This window comes from Aptenodytes patagonicus, chromosome 5 (assembly GCF_965638725.1).
Source record: "Aptenodytes patagonicus chromosome 5, bAptPat1.pri.cur, whole genome shotgun sequence".
In the NCBI taxonomy this organism is placed as follows: domain Eukaryota; kingdom Metazoa; phylum Chordata; class Aves; order Sphenisciformes; family Spheniscidae; genus Aptenodytes; species Aptenodytes patagonicus.
In genome coordinates, this window is record NC_134953.1 from 77,476,098 (window position 1) to 77,493,723 (window position 17,626).

The 17,626-nt window shown below is 36.8% G+C and overlaps 1 protein-coding gene across 5 annotated transcripts in view; it reads left to right on the forward strand.

Moving 5' to 3' along the window:
- PTBP2 (polypyrimidine tract binding protein 2) overlaps positions 1 to 9,800 on the forward strand; it is a 55,520-nt gene extending 45,720 nt beyond the window's left edge. For 2 of the 5 annotated variants that reach the window (XM_076337796.1, XM_076337799.1), the window contains 6 exons: positions 5,099 to 5,253; positions 6,706 to 6,739; positions 7,182 to 7,274; positions 7,655 to 7,871; positions 7,973 to 8,050; positions 8,199 to 9,800. In XM_076337796.1, coding sequence (XP_076193911.1) covers positions 5,099 to 5,253; positions 6,706 to 6,739; positions 7,182 to 7,274; positions 7,655 to 7,871; positions 7,973 to 8,050; positions 8,199 to 8,331 — 710 coding nt within the window. In that variant the 3' untranslated portion in view covers positions 8,332 to 9,800. The remainder of the gene's footprint in view (positions 1 to 5,098; positions 5,254 to 6,705; positions 6,740 to 7,181; positions 7,275 to 7,654; positions 7,872 to 7,972; positions 8,051 to 8,198) is intronic. The other 3 variants (XM_076337795.1, XM_076337797.1, XM_076337798.1) reach the window with 3 other exon arrangements.
- Positions 9,801 to 17,626: the final 7,826 nt, after the last annotated feature.

Below are 17,626 nucleotides of genomic sequence, written 5' to 3' on the forward strand. Positions count from 1 at the left end.
ACCTTAGCCATTTGGATAGTTGTCAAAACGGGAGTGGTGCTTGTTTGAATATGGAAGAACAGGGTTCTCGTTCTGGGCTGCTTACTGTGCGAAAAGGCACAAAATACAAGTGACATAAATAGGAAAGGACAAGGGGTAGGAAAAAACCCAAAAGCCTAAATGGACGCTTGTGCATGCAATTTATAGCTGCATTTTTATTCATATACTCAAAAGGAGAAGGGTAAGAACACTCAAAAGTTCAGAGAGTTATAAGATGGAGGTTGGCAAACTATGATGTGTGAAATACGGCAGAATGATAGCAGCGACCTTCCTCCTGCTTCTTTCTTTTAACTTAATATTTTATTTCTTTTTATTTGCTTTAGAATTCTTACTTCTGTAATGTCGATAAAGATATCTCCAGAGTGTTCTCAGTCAGAGTGTCTGCCATGCCCTATTCACAGATGGTTCCCAAAGGGCGTGTTTCTCCATGAAAGAATGGAGCTCTGTTTTGAGCATAATGTGATGCTCTTCAGGTTCTTTTGCGTGCTCAAAAAGAATACCATAAGTCGAACCTGTGGCATTCTTGTTAAAATTCTTACTGTAGCTGTTCTCTTATACATATATAATGAGATCACTAACAGAAAATGTGGTAAGGACTCAGTTCTGACTTTTGCTTATGTTATGCTATTATATGCTGGATAGTTGTACAACTTGGGTGCCTTTTTGTTGTTGGCTCTTTAACAATATACTGTAATTCATATGTCAGAAGGTGAGGTTTAGGTTTAAAATAATTTTGCGAGTTGAGTTTTAGTGACAAGATGTGAGTCTTGTTAGTCTTGTTTTAATCTGCATTAATACGAAACCATTACATATCTCAATTTCCTTCTGGATGGAATTTACCCTTCTCTTCAGTAAATGTAACTTTATGATGTAGTGTAGTAACACTTGCAGCTTCATAAGCTGTTATGCAGAGATTTTAAAAGAACCTGCTATCTCTCCCAAACCCATTCAGGCTAAGTATAAGAAGCAGGCCAGTAACAAGTACAAAAAGATGGTGGCTACTTGACATAGAGCCACAAAAAAGGTTTGTAACAGGACTAGGGACTAAATCTAATTCTCGGTTGCAGTTATGCATACCTGCGTTAAGATGACTACTCCTACTGCCTATGGTTTTCACACATAAGTTCGTCATATATTTTTAGTATAGCTTTAATTTGCCTCTTATTAAAATGCCATTACTAATTTGCATTTCAGAAGTCATGCAAAAAGATACTTTGAGGGGGAATAAATAATGTGACATGCTGTGTTTAAACTTCATTGAGGAAAAAGACCTCAAAAAGCTAGGAAAAAGGTGTATAATATTTGTATGTTTTCATTAATATCTGGAAAAAGCAAAAACCTGTTATCTGTAATTGTTGGAGGCTAAAATAAAGCTAGTCACAAAGCTTTCTAATACCGGTTGATCATGTTGACAAAGTAGCTAACATTTCTGAACAGTTTCAGCTAAGTCCTCAAACCTTAAACAGTGTCTTGCATGATAACTAATAATCTTAATACAAGTTGTTCTTATTTATTAAAAATTTTTGACTTGCTTAAATCGGAATGGCAAATCGGAGTGCAGTGGAGACCTACAGAACAAGGTAGAATTGTGTTTTCTGTGGGTTTGTAATTTGTCTGACCTTTCCAAGAAATGAGGTCTACGTGTGCTGTGTAATCGGTTAGAAACGTATCAATCAAATAGATGATCCTAGCCCGCATGCATCATTACTCATTTGTCTACTACATCCTCAGCTGTGGTGAAATAAAGTGTCAGAAATCTTTGAGACTGTAAATTGGACATCTTTTCAATGAGTCTTGTTATCTTTTGAAAGAAGGCGAAAATCACTAATGGACAGAATGGGCTGGTTTCAGATGAATTATCCGAAGCAGATGGTTGATTTTTTTTCTTTTTTTTTTCACCTCATATATGAAAAGATACACATATTCTCTCCGCGCCCCCCCCCCCCAAGTTACAGGAGATCTTACAGAAAAAAAGCTTTGAATAAACAGCAACTGTATTATACTGAACCGCAACAAACCAAAAGATTTTAAATAAGAACTGCTTATAATTGCAAATACTATTGTGTAATAATACTTTAACTCCAATTTAGATAATTGTTTAATATTATAGCTGGAAATATGTTGTTGTGGTTAGGGCTCCTACAGCTTTCTCTCTTGCCGTCATCACTGGCTTTCTTCATTAGCACTTTCCACTACTGCCCCTTCTTAAGATTCTTATTAAATTAATCTATTTCAAAGGTTAATAATTGAAAATATTTTTGTATGAATGGTGTTGAATTGATCTTTGTTTTTAACTTCTTCAGTGGGTCCTGTAGAGAGTCTGATGTTATGAAGACTTTTGCCTTTTAAAGTATGAATTACCCAGCTGTGGTCTGCCCAGCTATGGAAAGAGCCATAAACACTTCACTGGTCATCTTTAGATTCTTCTATTCTTAAAAATGCTGGACTGGCTTAAAACTTCTAAGGTTAGGGAGTGGTGCCTAGACACTCTAGAAGATTTGAAATGCTCTAGTATCTTGGCATTTTCTAATACCTAAATGATTGGTATTGACCTAGTATAAAATAGTTGTTTCCCTTCAGGTGGACATCTGTCACACCTTACTGTCATTCTTCACATTTCTGTCTGTATGAGCTCTACGGTAGCTGAGTGTAAATAAGGTGACATTCAGCATCTGCAATACAAAGCACTCCAAAAGTACATTTCCAAAATGATTTTTTTAGAACAGAACTGCATTTTTTTTAAAGTTGTTTGAGGAGTTTAATTTGATATTTACAGGTTTCCCTGTGTATTACAGTCTGATTTGGGGAATAAACTTCTTTACTTTTTCCACAGGGGTACTTTCTTTAACTGCATCCTTTATTAATTGTTTTTTCTTGAAAGTAAAGTTATATTCTTCAGCTTCAACCCAAGAGCAAAACATGCATCACATTTATGTTAGATTTTTTGTCTTGCTATTAATATACGTAAGTATATGGTATTACACTTTCACACAAAATGGATTTTGAGAAACAAAATTGCTATTCTTGGACTAGCAGTGGTCCATCTAATTTCATATCCTTTCTCTGGCAGCTAGTGTTACTTCTGCGTTCTCTGATGGAAGACCTAGCGCAGCCCTCGTAACGGATGATCATACAGTAGCATACCTGGGGGGAGTGCTTTCCTAACCCCCAGGTAGCTAGTGCCTGGCTTACGTGATGAAGCATGTTATATGTCCCTTTATTGCCTATTTAATGTAACTGGCTGTTGTTTCCATAGATCATCTAATACAGTCTGAAATCTATTAAGTGTTTTTGCAGGATGGAAGGGAGAAAGGCAAGATAGGGTTTTTCCTTCTTTTTATGTATTACAGTCAGTCCCACAAACACCACACATAATGCAAGAAAAGATCATATTTGTTGCCTTTTGATTCCAGTAGGTTTTCCCTTTGTCTTGTGGCACGAGAGATGACTCGAACTGTCACTACTCAGAACTTTCTATTCCTCTGGTTTGACCCCTGAATACTAACATTTTTAATCTTCTAAACTTTATCGGAAAGCATTCCATATCTTTAATTTCCTTTCTTAGAACACTTACTGGTTTTTCTTCTGTATGTGCTTTGACAGGAAATGACCAGAAAATACTTTTCAATACTTGATCAGTAATACTGTTAAGCACTATCGCAAAGTAGTGATGGATGTCCTGTTCCCTTTGAGAGGTCATTTGTCCAGCCCAACAAAATCTCTCTTTTTTTTTTATTTATTTGTTTTTCACAAATTTGTGTAACGAAATATAAATAAAGAGTTGTAATGAAGATAGAAAACTTTTCTAGGAAATTAAAAAAAAATAATATATTGTAACCTTGCTTACTCCTCCCCTTCTGTCCCCCTGTGTGTTCCCTTTTAAATTAATGGTTGAATATATTTACTATTCTCTGCTTAGTATTTGGGCATTGACTGAAACTGAAGAATTTATTTTCTCTTATGACTTCCTTTAAAATAAAACTTAATGTGGGAAGGAAAGCAGTCTTAGGTACATAGTGTAGAGGTTATATTTAGACTGTCTACCTGGCATACTGGAGGATTGGTCAAAAGTTGCGTTAGCTTAGCATGATCATATAAATGTTAGAAATTTTGCAAAAATACTGAAATCTGAGAACCCAATTGCAGTAAAAGAAAATGAAATACTGAAGTTATATTTCTTTATTGTTTTTTACACATTTTGCTACGTCAGTGTCCTTTTACTGAACTCTGTAAAATGTGCAAATAAAATTTTGATCAAATAAGGTAAAGCTGTTCCTATATAAACTACGTATAGGGCATGTGTATCACAAGAACCTTTCACAGATCCTGGGAGTAGCACACTCGCCTAGTACCCCAGTGACTTGACCAGGCAAAACCAGCAGGTCTCTACAGGATCTGAGTTTCCTTGGAAGAAGAAAAATAAAAGCACAGCTGAAGGTTTAGCCAACGGTAACATGTTTCTTCAGGGAACTGGATTACAGAAGCCACAGAGCATAATCAGTGGTGCTACCTTGGATCTTGAATTTAAAGGTTGCCTCCTTACCTCATTTATGTTAAGGCTCTGAGAGAGATGTAGGCCTTTTCACATGACCAACTCCAGTCTTGTATATTTAGTCTGAAGCATCAAGTTGAAGTGAGGAATGCTCTCAAAGGGTGATGGAAAATAAGGATGTAATGATGCAGAGTTATTAATTAGTGTTTATTCTTACTGATTTGATCAACGTTTACTTTAGACCGTTTTGATAAACTAGACACTTTAAGCATTTTGGAGTACAGTGGAAACAGTTTTGGTGGACAAGAATGTTTATTTGAAAAGAAAGTACTTTTTAAAACCTCATCACTTCTTTGAAGACTTGATCTAAATAAAAAAAAAATATCACATTTCTCTTAATTTAACAACCCATTTCGCAACCCTTTGGACGACTAACAGCGGAACGGTCAGCTCTGTAGAGTGTTGTGTGCAACACATGTACTTTTCTTATTGTATGCAGCACATAGGTACTTTTTTTTTTAAACGACTTGTGTGTGTTTCGTAAAATATGCTTTATTTTAAAATTAGGGCTTCCTGTTGCAGCTGTTCCAGGAGCTCTGAGTCCTTTGGCTATTCCAAATGCTGCTGCTGCAGCTGCTGCTGCTGCTGCTGGCCGTGTGGGAATGCCTGGAGTTTCAGCTGGTGGCAATACAGTCCTCCTGGTTAGCAATTTAAATGAAGAGGTCAGTGAAACAATTTTACTTTTTTCTTTCCTCTTTAGTCACACTTCATTTGTCAGTATTTTATAATTTCTTTGCATTTGGCCTCTTACATTTGGGTTTTAAGCTCAGAGTATTTTTGCTGTTTTTTTAATAATCCCCCAAAGTTAATTTTAAAGCCATTATTGTTAAATACTTTTGTTTTCCCAGGTAGCTAACAACTTAAAATGTCCTTTGATAGTCGGCTACCTATTTTTTCTAAGAAAAATGTGGTAACTACTGCATGTTTGACATTTGAATGGAAAGCTTCATTTTTACAAAATAGCAACTATGCTTTCTTTTGCAATTAAAATCACGTAAACTACAATTTCTGTTTTGTTGCTTCTAATTGTTTGCTGTTTCATTTCATGCTTGTATCTCACATTTTAAGGTCTTAATTTATGTGAACTACTCTAACACATTTTTCTTTGAAGGTTCTCCCAAAGATCTTGACGAGGCACTCTTCCAGTCTCTCTTAGTAATTTTTTTCTTTGCAGTTACTCATTTGTCTTTAAAAAATAATAATAAAAAAAATGGTGGCAAAGCATTTTCACCTTAACTTTATCTTTCTTGCTAACTCTGAAATCTAAAGGGGTTTGTTTAGTTTTGCATTTTTACTGTCCTTTACGTTTATTTTGATGGCTGTGAAAGCTGGTATGAAATGTGGGAAGTTTGTATCGGTCTAGATGTTCCATTTTTAACTGGCCTCTGTCACTGTAAATCATTAAGCTTTTTTTATCATCTGGTACTATTTTGTCATCCACAGTCTTGCATGTTAAAATGTTTTAGATCAGAGTGCCATTTTGAAAGATTTTTTGCCTGCATTTCATAACCAGCCATGCTTACGCAGTTAAAGTTCAAAGTTTAAAATTTCTATTGCATGCTTTTTTTTATTTATTTTCATGTTGAGATGAAATGCTGTAGTTTACTCTTGATATGAATGTACTTTACCCATATTTGTCTTGGGTGACTACATTTTACTCAGTTTTTCTTGTACAGTACATAAACCAACCATTTTCTGACCAAATTCCTGCATTTCCTATGTACTGACCTATATTTTATTTTTTTTTGTTCCCCACTTCCTTATTTTTTTTCTTCTGCATTGCTGTATTCCCTTCCCCATTTCATCCTTTTCCCTTTGTGTTCAACTTCCCTTTCCTTGTCTTTACCCAAATTCCCGTGCCCTTCCCTGTCTTACCCTTCTCCTCGTCTTTGTCTACGTTCCCTGTCTTCATTCCCTATGTTCATGCTTCTGTGCTTGAACAAAATGTTCCTCGGACCAACTTGCCCCAATTAACCGCCTTGAAACCATGATCCATGACCACCTCACCATTCTGCGGGAACCACCCTTCGTTATGGATGATCTGTTCATCTCCGCTCTTCCTCGACTCTTCTCTCTTCTTGTCTTACGCTGCTTGCTCTTCTCTCCTTCTAAAGATGGTTACGCCCCAAAGTCTGTTTACCCTCTTCGGTATGTTATTGTTAGCACTATACTTTTATTATTGATTTGATTTTGTTTTGTTTTTTTGTTTTTGTTTTTTTTTTGTTTCACCTTAATTCTTATTTGTAGCTAGCACTTTGGCTTAAAGTTGAATAGTAAATCTTTTGCTATTTTTCTTTTGCTGTTTAAAACTCTCCATAGACACAGATTTTCTTTTAATGCATGCTAATATATTTTGCATGGTCTTTAATTTAATATCATTCACATAGCTTTGAGGGTTTATCAGAAATTATTCTTTTCAAAATTCACTATTCAAAAACCTTTATCTCCTTTATTCATTTGTGAGAGTGTTGAGTTTGAGTGAGTGATCTTGTTGCTGTCTGAATGTTCCATTGATATGTCAAAATACGTTACTTAGGTGACTGGCTTTAAAATGAACTTTTTCTTTTGGGTTACCTTTGACTTTGAAAAGGTGTTTATGGTGATGTGCAGCGTGTGAAGATTTTATACAATAAGAAAGACAGTGCTCTTATACAGATGGCTGATGGAAACCAGTCACAGCTGGGTAAGATTAGTTTTCTGTTTATATTCCCATTATTCTAAGTACTTGAAATTATGCTGTGTAAAAGCGGGTGAACTAAGCATGTTTACATTTGTCAGTTTGTCTTGTATCCTGGTTACCCACAAGATCCAAAATCTTACTGCATGCACTTGTATTCCAGAAGGTCTGCACAATATCCTAAATGAATTCAACAGCTGAATCACATGTGATGGTCTTTAAATAAAATTAAATACTCATGCAGATTCTACAGACCTAGTTCTCGAGTCCAGTCTTAGCACATTGACCCTTTGATTTGCTTGGGTGTTTTTCTTGTTTGCTTGTGTCATGTACCACAAGCTGTTGAAAAGTAATACTGAATTGAGTAAACTTCTTGTCCTTTTCAGCCATGAGCCATCTTAATGGACAAAAAATGTATGGAAAGATTATTCGGGTTACCCTTTCTAAACATCAGACAGTACAACTACCTCGAGAGGGACTTGATGACCAAGGGCTGACTAAAGATTTTGGTAATTCTCCTCTGCATCGCTTCAAGAAACCTGGTTCAAAAAACTTTCAAAATATATTCCCTCCTTCTGCAACACTTCATCTGTCCAATATTCCGTAAGTGTTGGCTGTCAGTAAGCCAGTAGTATTAATGTGAATCGCAACGCACTGAATTGACTAATAATTTCTTGCTTATGCTTGTTTTCTTTCTTCTGTAGACCATCAGTAGCAGAAGAGGATCTACGCACATTGTTTGCTAACACTGGAGGCACTGTGAAAGCATTTAAATTTTTTCAGTAAGTAACTTTTCTGTACGTAGCTCTAACAAAAGACTGCCTAAGTGTGTTTTTGCAGCACGTGTTAAGGAGAAGTGCATAGAGGATAGCAAACATTAGGAGCAACCCCTGTAGTGTTCGAGTTCCTAATGCCATTATTTTGTTTCAGAAGAGATCACAAGATGGCACTTCTTCAGATGTCAACAGTAGAAGAAGCTATTCAGGCTTTGATTGATCTTCACAATTACAATCTGGGAGAAAATCACCATCTGAGAGTTTCTTTCTCTAAGTCAACTATTTAAGAAGGCAGATTGAAAATGAGGGTGTATTGCATTGTTTGGTGTTGTCACCTATTGACTGTTCAGGAAAGTGGGGACCAGAGTTTGTCTTCTGTTGGGGTTTTTTATTATTTTTTTTTCATGCTGTTATCATTCCTTCGTTGTTTTAAAAAATAAAAAATAAAAAAAAATTAAAAAGCAGTGATACTAACTGCTGTTGTTCAACTGTTGTTTAGATAAACCATTATTTTGTTTAAAGGATTTCAAGTTAATACCACAGTTTTTCAACTTAGTTGACATACGTGCCTTAAAAAGGAAAACTAGTACTGCTGGAATTGCATAACTAGTAAAAAGCAAATTTGGTTGTCTGGGGCACATTGTTACATGATAATTTAAATATGTTTAGGCAGGGGTGTGTAAAAAGGTTAAGCTTTTATTTCTCCTGCTTGATAGATTTCTTTATCTGCTGGCTTGTCACTTTTCTTTTCTTTTTAATTGGATAAGATGCATTACGCTGAAAGAGTAAAATGATGTTGTTTGATTTCTGCTACTTTTTGCTTTGTGCTTTTTTTCAAAAGGCCTTTTGTATTTCATGGTTCTGGTCTAGATTCAGTTACGAATGTAGGCATTAGTTAAAATTAACAAGGTACAGAATATTAATTTCTTAAAGGACAAAAAGTGACTTCTGTGACTTTGAGCCCTACGTGAAAAGCATTGTGGAATCTTAACCTTTTTGTACACACTCTTGTGGGATGTATCATATAAGTGTCAGCACTAAGTAATGTCTTGTTTGTGGCTGAATATTTTTCGTAGATGTTTTTGAAGTTGACATGACTTATGTGCATTTCAATATATATTGCCATCTTTAGTTTGTAATTAAGATATGGAATATGGTTGTGGATTTCTGAGCATGTACAGACTGGTCAAGCTAGTTCAGGGAATGGTGCATGTATTTTTTCAACGATGAAGAAAGTTTGCTGCAAATGCTTGCAGGAAATTTTGTGGCAGTTTTCTAAAACTGACAACCAGGTGGGACCAAAGTTTATGTGCCTTTAGTCTTAATTTACCTTGCATTGTAATATTCAGTTTTAATAAATCTCTTCAAAATATTTTGTATTTAGAAATTGATCTGACTTTACTATAAACATGGCTCAGAATCTACAGATCCAGTTAATTTGAGAGCAGTTCTCTGTCAGTCTGAACTGTTACCTTGATTCTGTTTAAATGACCAATACTTTTTGAAATTGATGTACTTAGTTTCAAGATTCATAGATTCTGTTATCTATGTAGAAAAAAAAAAATGGTCATGTATATTTTCTATTAGTTGAGTTTTTACATCTTTAGAATTGTAAAATTCAGTATAGTTTGAAAGTGGCACAATTAAAAATTAATTTTCTAACAAAGTTGGGAGGTTTGACGGTTGTTTAATTTCATTTTGTGTGTACTCTGCTTACCTCTGTAGCATGCTCAATAAACACTTCTGTAGCTCTGTATTCACCTTTTCTGTCTTTCTCTGCTGCTTTCTATCTCTCCTTTTCTTTGTTTTTCACTTCTACTGTGCTTCTAAATTCATGTTTATTCTCTGCCAGGGTGGGAAAAGCATAATATTAAAAAATACAATTTATGGCTTTTTACCATAAATCTGATGCTGTGAAAAATACCAGCTCTTTATTTTCAGAAAGATAGTGACCCCTTTGCAGGCATATGTGCATATTAAACATTTCCCACCCTGTTAAAACTTACTGCTTTAAAGACATAACTTTTATTGTAGTTCGTTAGCTCTCTCTTTCTATCTTTTCAGTTTTTAAGCAGATTTATGCACTAATAGATCTCTCAGGTTTGCCATGCTCTCTTGCTGCAGTTTCATCTTCCATTTTTTTTGTGTCTGCTAAAGATTTTCTACTAATCATACAGTATACTCATGGGTTAAAGTAACACAGTTTTTAACATTAGATTAGTGGACCGTACATATTCCAGACCAGGATATTTCACCTTTTCAGAGACATGGGTTCAAATGAATGTAAAAACAGTTTGGGCACTTTAATAGCGTTTCTTCATATTACTTTGAACCGGTTGTTGTGGGGTTTTTCCCCCTCAATCAGAAATAGGATTAGAACTTTTACACAGTCCCCTTTTAAGAGTAACTGTATGATCCTGAAGCATTACATTGGTAAAAGCTGTCAGCGTTCAATTCGAAGCATTTTTCTGTCACTTTCCCAGTACAACTGCTGTAGATTTATTGATGTCGGATTACTTTGTGACCTGATGTCTGTTCTTTGGGTTGGCTTTCAAATCAATAAATAGCTATCAGCTTTTTAAAGGTCATACTATAACGTAGGGAGCTTGCATTAGTCTTCACTACATGAAATAAAATGCATTAAATTCTTATCTTGGGTGTATTTCTAATAAAACAGGTATGACTTAAGTTACGCTCCAGGTACCACCGTGATCACCCAATCTGAAATGCTAGTAGAGCCAGATTCTAATCCGTGAAACTTGTGAATCAACATCTTCTTACAACTCAGGCACCCCAATGCGCTGATGTGACTACCTCCCAGTTGACTTGAACAGCAGTTAAGGGTCAGAGCTGATCTTTTAAATTTTTCATCTATATAGTATGATGTCCCATATTTTTAAAAGTAAAAATGTGTCCGATCTCCTTTCGCATATCAGAATGTTTCAAATAGAAATGTGAATTGAAATTTACCATTCCACGGGTTCAGCTTGTGCCGAACTATTTCCACTCTAAAACATCTGTATCAGATAGCATGCAGTGATTGCCATATGTATAATTTTGAAATAACTTTAAACATCTGCAGTGCTTGACTGTTTACAAATACAGGGTTTTTGTAAAACTAACTTCCTCATCTCTTGCCAGGCTTACTTCCTTAAAAAGAAGTTTCTGTACTTCTTTTCTCGTTTTGAAAAGTTTTGTGGCAAAAACCTCAAGGGAAAGAATATCTATTGAATTTGATTTGTTATAAATTCAGTAACTTTTATTATGAGGTTATATTTGTATCAGCCAAAATTAAAAGTAATGATAGTCTTAATTGTCATGGAAGTGTTTTTTATTAACTCCGTGAAGAAAATCACTGTTCAGTTATCGATACTTAGTCTTTAAAGTGGTATCTCTTCAGAAAATACAGGTTTCATGTCCTAACTGCTAGAACTTTCAAAAACTTGTTTTTCTTGAGATGGTACTGCATTTTGTATAGTAATTTGTACACTTTTGTTGTTGAAAAATGTAAATAAGTCTCTGTTGTATTTTTAGCTCTTCCCAATGTGAAAATGCAAAGCATCATTTTTATTAAAATTTTACTAAAAATAAGGTTTATGAATAACTTCTTACAGTCCATGGAATGTGAGTTTTCAGATGATGTTAGCAGAACCTTTACCATCGGCATGTTGATACTCCAAACTCAATTTCAGATTTTTTAAAAGAATTCTAGTATTTTGACAGAAGGCAGTTGCTGGGTTTTTTGGTTGTTTTGTTTTTTTTTTCCCCTTTCTGAATTGTTAGATTTTTCTCTAATGGAGCAATGAAATTGGTTGGAGAAATCCAAAAATGATTCTTTGATCAGGTAATGTCCACTGGCAAATACAACATGTAAATGAAGTAAAGCAAGACCTGATAGCATTCTGACTAAAAATTGTGGCAAAGCTTCAAAGTTAAGTGAATGCCCTTGGAAGTATTTCTGTGTATTGTGATTTAACATGCTATTAAAAGGTGCCTTTGCCCTGCAGGAATAACAGCTCATATGACTATTTGTAGATTGCGGTTTTAATGTTTTACATTAATTTTCAGTTTTATAAGCCATCTTACCAAAAAATCCCTTTGATTCATTGTAAGTTTTCTTATGTTTATTATAGTCTGTTACAGCGTGAAAGCACCAATCGGACATTTATCTGCAGTATTTAAGGCACTACAATTTCATACCCTAGTCTACTCCAGATAATTTGTCTAATTCTGTGCTTAGATAATAAGTAGTTCTGTTGAAACACTAGAAAAAAGATAAGACTTACGTCTTTCTCTGCAAACAGGTATATAAATCCACTAGTCCATCTCAAGAAATGTTTTCCCCAGTATTAAATGTTTTACGGTGAGCAAGGCTTCTTAAAGAGGTTTGATTGTGTTAGGTAGGGATGAGGCTGAAGTCTGTATCTGCTAGACCAACATAAGGTCTATGTCCGTTCCATAGACTGAGACAACCTAAAGCTCAGAGTTTCGCTGAGGTGAAGAAATTTTCTTTTAAATAATTTGGCAAAACGTCCCGTCTCCTGTAATCCTGGTCTGTATAGAAAGGGCTATATAAGCTGTGAACGTGGTCAAGGTTGTATTTGAAGAGAGGTTTTCCCAGGTCTTGGTCACGCAACATCTACAATGTTTCTTGCCTTCCCGGTCTCTTGGGGAGCAGCTGCAGCCTGCTAGCGCAGTTCTCATCCACGCAGAGGGTAAGGAGAGAGACTGATTTTTCTGAAACAATGGGATTTGGCACGCTATTTTCTACTTAATGGGCCTCGGTAAAATTAATCGGTGGACTGCAGTAATCTTAACTGTAGAGGATGATAATCTATTATAAATTATTCTGTTAGTCCACAATTAGCTTGCTAGAACCAGTGACAAAGTTCCTGCCTTGCTGAGGAAGTGTATGCCACAATAATGAAGCTTTAGAGAATTTCTTTAACTTGTTTTTGTTTCTTAATGTAAGCATTTATTTAGAATTGCCTAATTTGAGTCTCTTGAGCTGTGAAAATCTCTACAGTGCATCTACACACACGCGTGCGCACGTGTGTTTGGTCTCTTCAGGATGGTTAACAAAAGGAGATTGGTGAGTTCCTGCTTCACCTTAAAAAAAAAATGTCATTTTTACTGCATGATATACTTTGTTGTAATTTTCTGAGTTTACTGAACTTTCCCCTGATCAACAAACTGAATTTGGAAGAGGATTATGTTTCTTTGTTTTTCCCCCTTCAAAGTTTACAGCATGTAATGTTTAAAACCTGTATTCTGTCTTGATTAGTTCTGCACGCAGGCAGCAAAGGAAAAGCAAAGAATTTTTCTTCCTCCAAAAAATGTGAATTAAATGCGGATTGGCTTAAATATCTGAAGAAAGAAAAAAAAAAAATTAGCTCAAAATAGCACTCCTATTATTGAAGAGTTCTGCATGTTTTATGAGTCTTAGTCCAGTTTCATAAGGAGATGAGACATGCATAATTGCACTGTCTCCATGCGAATGTGCTGTTCCCTGGATAACCCCCGTCCCCTCCCTGTGGCTCCTGCAGCCTTTGGCTGGTTTCCTGTCAGGCAGAGGGGATGGAGGTCTCGCGTACTAAGGTGTTTCTGCGCTCACGATTAGTTGGCTTGCTAGGTCGAAGTCCTTACTTTCAGTGCTATGGGAAAGGGAAGGGGAAAAAAAAATCCACCGCCTTCTCTTTTGTTTTGGCAGGAATCACCAAATGGGCGTGCACATAGTCCTCTCTAAGAGGCGGCAGCTTGTGAGGTAGCAAACCTGACGGGGCCTGGGGGTACTGGGTGGAGTACGTGAGAAATTGGAGGGAAGGGATGTTTTGCGGCAGCAGCAGTAGTGGACGGAGGAGTGCTGAGGGAGATTGAGTAGGTTTCTTTAAGTTGTTTTCATGCATAAATAGCCCTTAAAATTCGTTGGTAAGGGGAGAGTTATTGGTTGAATTATTTCGGGGGGTTATTTTACAAACGACTCTGGTCAAAATCGGTACAGCTTGTGAGGTAAATGTGGTATATTTTCACTTCTGCTCAACAGGTGTGGAGGTGTCAGAGCCTAGCAATTGCACGCAGACTGCTGTGGAGGCTGGTTTTCCCAGGATGAGTACTGAGCTGGAAGCCTCTAGCCCTAGGATAGGCTACGTGTCAGGGTAGTTTAGGATGATTGACACTGATGGCTTGCCAAAGAGCTAGATAAAGCGAGCTAGCGGGATCTAGTAAGAGATTTGTTAGAGGAGTCATCGAAAGTGACGCGTGTTGGAACTGGCGGTTTTTGATGGAAAAAATGACTACTGTAAAATTTCTGACCATCTGTATTCCATGGAATGGTGCTCCAGTATCCTTTGGGCTGACCCCATCCCCTTTAGTTCCTTAATGCCGTGGGCTTACCTCTCGCAGCATCAGCATACTTTGAAGATTTCATCTGTGCAGCCGAAATCACACTGGACTAGTCTGTTCTTTTCTGAAGCAAGAGAGGTTTCTTGGCAGCTGCACCTGACAAGCACCAGTGATTTGCTTCGTGTGGTGGGACGCCAGCCTTGCTGCTGCTTTAAAGCATTGACAGTCCTCAGCTAGTAAATAGCCACAGTGCTGTGCCGACAAAATACTCTCTTCAGCATGCTGTGCTTTGTTGTCTGAACATTAACCTTCAGGTATTGACTTTAAGGTAATTTGGGTACATTTTTTGTGAAGAAGGGTTGTGTTTCCAAGTGTGGGGTCTTTCTTTTTCCTTCTCTTTTTAGAGAGAGAGAGAGACTTTCCTGTTGATGTTTATAGAAAATAGACCAGAGGTCACCTTTGTTTCCCAGTTCTCAAGCAAATTCTGGAAAACCTTAACCATTTTGGTCAGAGGTGTGTCTAACCTGTTCTTTAAACTCTGAAGACAGAAGTTGCACAATTTCTCTAGTTGGTCTGCATCACTCCTTTGCTATGCTTACTGTTAGACCTTAGGGGGAAAAAAAAAAATCTTGACCTGAATCTCTTGCTGCAATTTAAGTCCACTTTGGTTTTTAGAAAGTGGTTATTTTCAGATTCCTCTGTTACATGTAGCTAAACCTCATCATCTTTGGAGTGCAGTTACTTCAGAATATATGGTTAATAGTAGATGACCTTTTTGTCATCGGTGGCTCTTCACTCATGATAGTTCTTAAAAACAAAGGCGTTTGTGGTGCCATCTTGTTACACAGAGGTGGGTGCACTTTGAATGAATTGCTCTTCTGATTACAAAAGGAGAATGAGAATGGTACCCCAAGCACTAGCGCGTTGCTGGGGATGAACTCTGAATAGCTTTTTTCCTCCAGGTGGTACACCGTGTTTGAGTAAGTCTGCAGCACATTGTGGTTCACCAAGAGATGTGTTCTCAGCTGTGGCAATGGAAGAATTACCAAATCACCACCCGTTATCACTAGCAAGTGACCGGAGTTACTCAGTAAAATTGAAGTCTATAGAATACAAATATCCTTACTAACAGATCAATACTGACATTTATTTGCAGTTTTCTTACGGATACCTGGAAATGGTTCAAATAGTTCCCTTTTCAAAGCAAACATGTTAAAGTATCGGAACTTTTTTCCACAGGAATGTAGACTGTTGGTTTGTATAGGCTATGATCTATAACCTTTACATAGGTCTTCTGAATAGGTTGCCCTAAGGAAAGGGATTCCACATTTCATTTCTGATTCCAGCTTTTGCAAGTTTTGAGCCAGTTGAAAACTTGCATTTTTCCTGATCTGAAAGAATACACCCATTAACGCCCTCCCTTTTTAAGTCCACAGCAGCTTCCTCGTTTTTGAAAGACGGGAATTCTGTAAATCGGAGCTTTTTTCCCGAGGTGATTTGAAACAACATATACGACATGGTCCTCTATAGCTAAAGAAAGGTACAGAGATTTTCTTCCTATGTTGGGAGTAGCTATCCAGGCACCTTGTACGCTTAGAACTGCTTGGTAAGCTTCCAGACAGATTTACTGGGAAGTAAATACATTGTGCTTGGTGTACTTGCACAGCATTACAAAGCCTAAACTTTCCTCAGTGAGACATCACGCTTGAAGCAAAACCTGATTATCTGCTGTAGCTACGAGGTTTCTAGGGATCCAAGACTTGCAGATTCAGTGGCTTCTAGGACTTCTCCAGCATTTTTGAGATCCTTCCATGACCACAGCAAGTTGCATCCATGATTTTAGAACTTTTAGGGTATATGCTGTAGAGTGAAATTAGGGCTGTATTGCACTTCAGGCTCTTGGATTAAGATACAGAATAGCCCTAGAAAAATCTGGGAGCCTTCCAGTCTGTTTTGAGACAGTTGCCTCATTGGAAATCCTTGGCTCTTGTTAGTGAAATTCATTTCAGCTTCACTTAGGATTCTAGCAGTTGCTAAATATAGAGTAACCAACGTCCTTGTTATACTAAGACAAGCTCTTCAAATGCATCAGGTTTTTTAAATGTTTTAGGAACTTAAACTATGTTATGCTCTGAATCATTCTTTTATAATAAAAAGACCCCCCAATCTTACATCATACTTGTCAGTCCCCTGCTTTGTAATTTTTTTTGGTACGTCTGTCAGTAAATGTTACTTACATTTATGTTAGTAGAACTCAATAATAGTCAATGTAGAACTCGATGAACTTGCAGTAGGATTAGCGCTTGGGACAATAGGCATTAATTTTCTGTGCTGGAAAAACTGAGTCTAGACTTCTGCCATTTAGGAGGTTGTATCTAGGCAACTGCTACTGAATGCTGAGATTTTTCTCTTTTGCAGACATCTGCTCTGCCCTGTCAAAACCATGTTTCTAGGGAGAAGAAAAAGTTCATCCAGATGTAGTGACCGAGTATGCGAGGGAAAGGAAACTGAGAGAAAATGATGTAAATACTGAATTGCTATACAAGAACTTCTTCAACTCTCCAGAGATGAGACAGTAGCTGAGAGCTTCCTTTGCACGTATCGGGTGAAAGGTGACGATCTGCAGGGCAGGTGGTCTTAGAGCCGTACGCTTTCTCAGGCAGTTTCAGCCTATGCCCCTGCACCCTTTTTATAAGAATTCTTTTTTTTTAGTTTTTCAATTTCAAAAATGAATTTGTGATTTTTTTTTAAATTGCCATGTTCAAGTTTTTTTCAATTTGTCAGGCAGCACTATGGAGATGAGCTGTGTATCATTGCGAGGCCAGGTGTGATTCACTTAAAAATGGAAATAATCTAAGACACTGTGAATTTAGCTGAGACTTTGCAGAATGTTGATTTTATTAAAATCTTTTATGGATTAATAATTGTCACAAATACAACTCTGATCTTTGGGCTGCCGTGATCTATAGTACAAAATCTCACCGTATTTTTGTAAATCTATTGAGTTGAGTACTTGCACATCAAGTTTCTCATCTCAATTTTCTCTGTCAGGCAACAGCATGCCTCTTCACTACCATTCTATTGTTCAGAGACTAACAACTCCTTCCACTGATAAAGAGCTGATGTTTTAAACTGCTTGATGTAGATGAGTTACCAGGGTTGTTACTGACTTCCTTATTCTTCCGTGTATTTGGCAATTTTAGAAGTGTCAAAATGTCTTACACTTGTTAACATTTAACC